Source organism: Pecten maximus, chromosome 6, assembly GCF_902652985.1.
Source record: "Pecten maximus chromosome 6, xPecMax1.1, whole genome shotgun sequence".
NCBI lineage: Eukaryota > Metazoa > Mollusca > Bivalvia > Pectinida > Pectinidae > Pecten > Pecten maximus.
Window position 1 is genome coordinate 47,024,161 of NC_047020.1, and position 9,446 is coordinate 47,033,606.

The 9,446-nt window shown below is 34.4% G+C and overlaps 1 protein-coding gene and 1 pseudogene across 1 annotated transcript; one reads left to right on the forward strand and one right to left on the reverse strand.

Annotated features, from left to right (window-relative positions):
- The first annotated feature begins 1,743 nt into the window (after positions 1-1,743).
- LOC117330224 lies at positions 1,744-3,069 on the forward strand. The gene is made up of 2 exons (XM_033888446.1): positions 1,744-1,857; positions 2,197-3,069. Exons 1-2 carry the CDS (start codon positions 1,744-1,746, stop codon positions 3,067-3,069), a joined length of 987 nt encoding a protein of 328 aa, XP_033744337.1.
- Positions 3,070-3,327: 258 nt separating this feature from the next.
- LOC117329920 lies at positions 3,328-7,157 on the reverse strand (annotated as a pseudogene).
- Positions 7,158-9,446: the final 2,289 nt, after the last annotated feature.

Consider the following 9,446-nt stretch of genomic DNA (forward strand, 5'->3'; position numbering starts at 1 on the left):
CTCGTCATGGAGTCATTTCCGGTGCACGCGCTGGATATAAACAAACCACACGTGTGTACACCGGCGATATGTTGTGCTTCGTGTTCGGGTGTAATCACCAGAGTTTGCGGGATACGTGTAGTTTTTTTCGATTCCCGAAACGATTTTTGAGGCAGTGGGAGAAACTGTGCAGGTTGGTTGACATATTAAGCAATGTTAAAGTGAAATATTGTTTGCGATTGATCTGATACACACTGACTGTACATGCATAGGCTACAGACGTACAGTACCGGTACCGTTGTAAATACTTTTGTTGACTGATGTTATTATATATAGAAGACACAAAACTAGTTTTATGGTGCATAATGCATACAAGCTCTTTTAATTTAGTACATAATGTTACACTCATACATGTGATATAGCAACAAGGTAACAAACATGCATAATGAAGGGGAGTGGTCATTGGCGCTCGCTGTCACCGGTACAACTATTTATTCAAAACTTGTTGTTTGAAACATTTTTCAATTTAAAAAAATAAATTGTAATTCATCAATTTATACACAAATATTTATTTAAAGAATAGTGTTTATACAAAACAATGTAGGATATATTCTACATCTTTTTACACCCAGAAATAAGAATATTCAAACTTTATTCGAAATGATTGTTGAAGCTTTAATTAAAATACAAGCGATTTTATAAAACCATGCATAGAATGTGTATGATAAAATTATTATCAAAATGTAAAACCACAACTCATATTGCATATGAAAAGTGAATAATCATGAGGTTACTATACATCCATTTCAGGAGGAAAGATAGGAGGGTTTCTGATACAGATAGAATCTGTAGTTGTCATTTTAAAGATGGAAAAAAGGAAAATGGTCCAACTTTGTTTCCTTGGAACCAAGGGAATGTCTTTGACTTCCAAGATCCCAATGCAATTTCAAGGTGCCTACATGTAGTTACATAACTAATGGATTGCCATATTAACTTGAAAGAATTAAGTATTCCTTTTGATTACATGCTATAATTACTTTACATCATCAGATATTCATTAAAACAGTTTAACATAGTTATAGAATAATTATAAAGACTAATTTGATTCAAAATTTAATGCCAGTAACAGCTACGTGTATACATGTACATGTATGTTGTATAAATATGGAGTAACCCTATACGAGTTATGAAATGAAATCATCGTATGATATAAGTGGAATTGAAATATGACATGAAATACATGCTTATCACAGGAAATCGAGAAAAGCGAATGAAGCAAAACTGTTTGAGGCGGAAGGAGTGTCAGAGGTAAATGGGGAAAACGAGGAAGGTGGGTCAGGTGTGAATCAGACAGAAGAGGAAGAAGGGCCAGGCTTGAACAGGACAAGTAGCAGTGGTGTACCTTGTAATGACCACGGATACATGCATTCCTACTCTTCTCTTGTACAAGATATAAAGGTGGCAATCAGGAACCTGTTTTTATTTTAAACATGTTTATCAGCCTCATACATATTAAAGTTTTCTTTGACCAAGATAAAATAATATTTCACTTGATAAAAAACAGATAATGGTGTACAAGTTTAAATTACACAAGTTTTCATACAATCATCCAGGACATTCAAGTTTGAAATTTGATAGTTTAGTTATTTCCTCATTATTAATAGTAACAAAAATAATTTTGCAAGAAAATATGTATGATTTAAGATTACAAAAACCGCAGTATAGTTTAGAACTTCTTGCCTTAGAAAAAAAAAATCAAATTTGATGATATTTCAGGACCTTAAAGTGGAAATTGGAGATTTACAGACAGAGATAGCTGAACTGAAGGCAAAGAAACACCCATTAACACTTGATCACATAATTGACTGTGAACAAAAGGTAAGTTTCAATTTACAGTAGGATTGTGCTGTGCCAAGTACAACACAAGATGGCAACATTTTACATTAACAGTAAATATAAAGCAATACAATATACTGATAAACTGATTACTGAACTATTAATAAAACTTCATCACTTCATGACTCGGAATATAACTCCCATATCTAATAACTCGTTTTTTTTTAGAATTGAAGGGCGATAACTCACAGTATCATAATAAATTTCTAATTTAAACAAACACAGCAATATGTCACAATGCAATGCACAATTGTATTGTTACACCCCTGATAAATACATTTGATTTCTTAGTGGTTTATATACATGTATTATTATTTATAGATGCTGATGTACACATCTTTGAAGGCAGAGAAATTCATCATCATCGACGCCACACAGAGATTTCCCCTAAACTATGTAGATGGTTGGACACCGGGTATCATATCAAAATCAGATCAGCTTCTTATGTGCCTTATGAAGCTCAAGTTAAATAGCCCCCTCCTTGACCTTGCAGAGCGGTTTTGTACCAGCAAAACCACCATTCACAACATCTTTATCACTTTTATTTTTGCTCTCCATGAAGTTTTCTTTCAGGGAATGATAGAAAATAATATCCCATCCCTTCTTAAGTGTAAGTCTTCCATGCCTGCCAGTTTTGGAGATTTCAGTTGTTGTAGGCTAGTTATTGATGCCACTGAAGTGACCCAAGATGTTCCTGGACAGGACATGAAGGCTCAATCCCAGACTTACAGCTCTTATAAAAACCGCCACACTGTAAAGTCTGTTACAGGTGTTGCCCCAAATAGAGCAGTTGTTTACGTGAGTAAATTGTATCCTGGTAGTACATCAGATGTTGCTATTGTAGAGCATAGTAACATGCTTGCTCAGTTGTCACCAGGAGACCTGATTTTATCTGATAAAGGGTTCACCATTCATCCTTTACTCCCCCCAGGTGTCCACTTAAATATCCCACCATTTTTAAAGGATAAAGGGCAGTATACCCCAGCTGAAGTACAGGTTTGCCGAAAAATTGCAAGGTCTAGAATTCATGTGGAAAGGGTAAATGAAAGAATTAAAAACTTTGAAATATTGTCACACATTCCGCAGCAGTATAGACACATAAGTACAAAGATTTTCCAGGTGTGTTCAATGTTAGTTAACTTCCAGGAACCTATGATTGCTGAAATTGCAGAAAATTTCATGCCCAACGAGTAAAACATTAAATCCAAGGTTAATGTTTACTTATAACTGGTGACCTAAACAATCTGATATAACACAAAAAAACATGCTATTCATAAACAATTGATATTCAAGGGCTGCCATATGTTACTTATATGTACTATTTTTTGTACATTGTAATATTGATAGCCATGTCACAATATATTGCCATTGATTTGAGACAATTTCAGGGGTGTTGGTAATATTTGATATAATTATAAGTAAAGACAACTGAGATCTGATCAATTTGCATACTCTATGTAATTATAATGTGTATCATAAAAAAGCAGTACTCAATTTTCATACCATAACTACACACTGACTCTGATGTTCTGTTCATTACTGAATAAATGTATGTAAGTACATAAATTGTACGTTAGTATTAAGATCACAATAATTATGTATTAAAAGAGTCATAAAATTGTCTCTAAAATATTGAAATCATAAAATATGTATGTACTATGAGATACTTCAAATTGACTTGTTATTTATATATAATTACTGCTGGATAAATGGAACTACTTTCTTAAAGTAGAAGTCAATGAGTTTGTCTAAGTTGGAAGTCCAATCACTGTCTTGGAGCACTCTTACTATTGCAATATCTGTGGTTGTCCATACAACAAAATCACATGCTGACTTTTTGCTGATGTGAAGCTGTCATTGTACTTGATGGTAGTACATGTGGTTTTCCTTCAACCTGTACAGGCTCATATGTTTGATACTCTGTAAGAAAAAACATTACGAGTAAATAGTGGTGTGAACAGTGGTTTCTTCCCCTTTTTATTGTGACATGACTGTATTTTTTTTTTACATTTTTCGAATAGAAAATTAAACATTTTCTTGGGCATTTTGGAAAGTAGTTCTTTCCTCAAAGTAATAATTAGAACATTATTTGTGTCAATTAAGCTTCTCAAACAAAAGGAAACATAACATTGGCCACATCTGAAAACATAATGAGAGGCAGTTACTACGGATATTTTCAAGTAATGCGTAACTGAAGAAAAGCAAAAACAAAATCTGTAGGGGAAGTCCTGAGCCATATTCAGCTCCAAATATAACCCCAAACTATCAATAGAAAAAAATAATTATGCCTTACCTAAACAGAAATCCTTGAAGGATCCAATAGCTCCTGGAATTGTCATATGTCTGGCAGAAAAGGGACACTTAACTTCCAGAAGGTCCGGCTTTATTTGTAGGCCTTCCAAAACACCTGACAACTCTGCCACCTGATGGTTGTAGCTGTGTGAAGCAGCACGGCGTATGATGCCGTCGGGACTTGCACCCAACACACCACTTTCATGAAGCCACACTCCTAAAATTGAAGAATATCTAAATCAAATAATGTTGTTTTTTATGTTTATTACATCAAGATTGTTTTATCTTTGATAGATTTACATTTTTAATGCAATCATTATTTATCAATCTTATACTGAACTCTGCAGAAACAGCTATGAAATGCCAAAGTGTATATTGTTGATTTGAGTTTTTACTACAGATACAATGAATTATCAGAAGAAAAAATTCTCCCTAAGGAGAAATTGTTCAAGAACCAACGTCCTGCAGTGTTCAAAAAGATGCTTTGTTTTGTTTTAATAAGCTATAGTTATGTGAAAATATGGTTTGCTATTTACCAGTTTCTTCCACAACTGCATCACCATATGAACAATATTTCTCCTTGGCATTGGACTCATTTGTGGTTCCCCAAAGTATGGCATCTTTTGCTGTCATATTGTATGATGAAAACACCGTTTTATACAAAGATGGTGGAAACCTGGAAAATTGAAATAGAGTATTATCAGTATATTTTTTTCATAAGAACATCTTATGCTAATACTTAAGTATATAAACTTGTATGAGCAGTGGTGACCAAATGATCAAGGCTGATGCATCATGTCTGATGCCATTATAGCCTTCCACTATATTGGGGTGTGAGTTCCAGGAAACCCAAGTAGGGCAATTGCAAAGTATTGATCATAGGTTTGTACAAACCTGTTTCTTCTTATTGCAGCAAGCACAAGCCCAAATTTTGATGCTGTCAGACGGCTTTTCCTCACCAATGACCAAAGATGGTTATTACTCTGTCCAACCGTTACTTTTGCAACCTGTGAAGTATACAGAGATCATTTTTCTAATACAGATTAAGAATTAATAATCTAGAGTAAGCTAACTCAACTACAATTTATGATTTTCACGTAATAATATTCATTTTTCCCATATGTCAACCAAGCAAGGGCTATATTTAATTTAAAATGAACAGTAAATAGAAATTTAATTCAATATTAAGACAGTGTCCAAAATGATTTATATTGATACCTGGTATGTGTGTATAGTGTAAAGATTGGTTGAACAAATATTCTATAAAAACACAACCATGCACCCATTACTTGACATTTTCCCAGCAAATATTTCTTTTTGTTAGGAAAGCTTTTCAAGGTTCAATTATGTTTGAGATTGACCAACCTGCTCTATCTGTTCCTGGGAAACAGCAAGCTTTGATTTCAACCATGCAGCTTTATCTACTGCACTCATATACTCGGGTGTCAGTAGCAAATCCTCTATACATGGAACATCCAGTCTTGGGGCATCTGGCTCTTTGGAGACAATCCAATGCATTGCTAAAATTGAAATATTAGTTATGAGTTAATTTCACATGTAAAGGATTTACATGTTGTATTGTCAAGTTTCAAGATAAAAGAGTTTGTATTTTGAGGAGTCACCAATTAAGCAGTAATGAATGAGTTATAAAAGACAATTTGCAATGAATAATTTACTGTGGATACATGCTGTGCAGAGTACAAATACCTTGACTATTATAACTATATACATAACTTAGATGTATTTGTTGGAATATACATGTATATGTTTTGTGTTTACCCATACCACATGTGTGCCCTTGAATTTAAATAAAACTGGTATTTTATATCTTACACTTTAACAAACCAATACATCACATAAACTACATGAGTAATCTGGATCAATAATTATTTTAACAACATCAATGATATACTGAAAGATGTAAAACATGTTTTATGTCCAACAATAATAATAAAAAATAGAGACAAGCAGTGCCAAAAAATGGCACTTTATTCTATGAATTTATCAACTTTTTTTCTCAAAATACTGCACATTAGGAAAACAAATTAAATGAAAACTGACAGTATTAGATTTAGATGAATGTCCTGGAATACAGTACATTACCAAATATAATATAAAAATACATTAATATTGATACAATGTCTTTAATAATAAAACACTTCAAACAACAAACTTAACAGTAAATGAATGAACAACTCAACAATTCAACCACTGTCATTAACCTGAAAATTGACCAAGTTCTCCTAACTTTCTGGACAGGAATGTTATATCCTCCTCCACAGGTCTTGATATAGCCCTAACAGAAGACATGTCATTTACAATGTGAAAGTGTATAATGTCATTAATTTAGAAATACTGTACGTGTATGTATATCAGAGCTTATTCATCATCTGGTTTAGTTCCAACACAAATGTTTACCTGTAATTAGCTAGTTTGGGCGGAGCTGGAAATAATTCTTCCATAGTCTGTCTTTGCTTGGGTGGAAGACTTTTCGGATGCTGTATCCACGTTGCCCGTATGTCGGTTTTGCTTACATATTTGTACCTACAAATTTACAGTAGCTAGTGAGTAGGCATATATTAAATATAAAAGGAAACTGAAATAACACCAATTAATGTAAATCCATTAGTTAATTAATTGTATACAATTAGACAATACAACACAATCTTGAGATTGTCATGATTTGTATCCTTTAAATATTGGATGAAATCCTTCAGTTTAATTTGAAAGAAACTGGACATTCAGATTGCATATTCAAGTATGAAAATTATTTTGGTTGTCTTATAAATTCATGTATGGATGTCATGTACATGTACTAATGATTTATTAATTAATATTAATTCTGTTGATGAAAAAATACTGTACCCATATAACAGGAGTGAAGCTTTGTGATGGCACTTGTCTTTGCCATTTACACAATCACACATGCTATAAGCTGTTGTATAGTTGTCACCAAGTGTGATCTGAAATATGCAATAAACGATATTGTACTGTGACTGTTGTGCTGACATGAATGCCTTGCTTTGATACAAACGTTTTAAAACTAGAATGGCATCTCCGGGTCATAGATAAATTTCAGTATATGGTCCGATTTAACAGCTAACTCTGACCTCAGGCTTAGTTTCCTAGTTCCAGATACAAAATTTGTCCAATATAAAATGGAAACTGCCATACTAGTACTGGTTGTAGAGAATCAAGAATCGAAGCACTTGTCGTTTGCACTGACGGCCTAGACGGAGCCTCCTCGACGGGTTTGTTTATATCCAAAAAATGAAGTCACGTTGAATCTCGGATAATCTCGCGATTGACCTACGTGACCTTTCCAGCCCAATGCTAGTTTGGAAACTTGCGCCACAATAATAAAATCAGGGTCTTTAGACGGCTTCTAAAACGGAAAGTATATATAACTTACAAACGCCTAATTGACGTTGAGACTAATAACAAATTGGAATACGGAGAGTCCGGAACAGCAGGTAGCAGAACAGTGATTCTTCACACTACTAAACTTATGTAACTGTCCCATGCACTAGCAAGTAATAACGACGGTATGGTCCAATATAGTTACTGGATCCTAACATAGTGTTGTATAGGGTCTAGTAAGTAATAACGACGGTATGGTCCAATATAGGTACTGGATCCTAACATAGTGTTGTATAGGGTCTAGTAAGTAATAACGACGGTATGGTCCAATATATGTACTGGATCCTAACATAGTGTTGTATAGGGTCTAGTAAGTAACAACGACGGTATGGTCCAATAAAGGTACTGGATCCTAACATAGTGTGGTATAGGGTCTAGTAAGTAATAACGACGGTATGGTCCAATATAGGTACTGGATCCTAACATAGTGTTGTATAGGGTCTAGTAAGTAATAACGACGGTGTGGTCCAATATAGGTACTGGATCCTAACATAGTGTTGTATAAAGGGTCTAGTAAGTAATAACGACGGTATGGTCCAATATAGGTACTGGATCCTAACATAGTGTTGTATAGGGTCTAGTAAGTAATAACGACGGTGTGGTCCAATATAGGTACTGGATCCTAACATAGTGTTGTATAAAGGGTCTAGTAAGTAATAACGACGGTATGGTCTAATATAGGTACTGGATCCTAACAAACAGATGTTCGCTGGATGTGTATTACTAGAAATAGATAATTGTCAAGTAGAAATAACGACAGCACAGACAAGTAAATTGTCGAATTTTCGAGGTAATCCTCCCCTTTATCAAGACACAAATAAATTGTCAAATTTTCGAGGTAATCCTCCCCTTTATCAAGACGCAGGTAAATTGTCGAATTTTCGAGGCATTCCTACCCCGTATTAAGACACAAGTAAATTACAAACGATCACACACAGATCCTACACAGTGTTGTCACACACTAACAGGAACCATGTTATACTCTATCCAATGAATTCATATTGTTTAACCCAACACTACATTGCTAATCTTTTCTGTGTAAACTGTAATATAAAGGACAACCACATATCAGAGGCCAGGATACTGACAAAGACACAAAAGGATCACCATGGACAACCACATATCAGAGGCCAAGATACTGACAAAGACACAAAAGGATCACCATGGACAACCACATATCAGAGGCCAAGATACTGACAAAGAAACAACGGGGTCATTATAGAAACATCCATGTAGGCGTAGTGATTTTCTAGAGGCAGCCATGTAGATTACTATATATCAATGGAGAGAATATACTAAGGACAGGAAATCAGAAAATATTGACTATTAGTCATCCTGTAAGACGCCATTACTGGTGATCGGACTAATGACAGAAACTTTAAAATATACTCACTATTAAAACCTGCCTCTTGAAAGATATGTCCGCAATGTCAAGTACATTATGTGTTGGTGTTGATGTATGTTTGTGTGTTGATGTATGTTTGTGTGTTGATGTATGTCTGTGTGTTGATGTATGTCTGTGTTGATGTATGTCTGTGTTGATGTATGTCTGTGTGTTGATGTATGTCTGTGTGTTGATGTATGTCTGTGTTGATGTATGTCTGTGTTGATGTATGTTTGTGTGTTGATGTATGTTTGTGTGTTGATGTATGTTTGTGTTGATTTATGTCTGTGTTGATGTATGTTTGTGTGTTGATGTATGTCTGTGTTGATGTATGTTTGTGTTGATGTATGTCTGTATTGATGTATGTTTGTGTTGATGTATGTTTGTGTGTTGATGTATGTCTGTGTTGATGTATGTCTGTGTTGATGTATGTCTGTGTTGATGTATGTCTATGTTGATGTATGTCTGTTAGTAT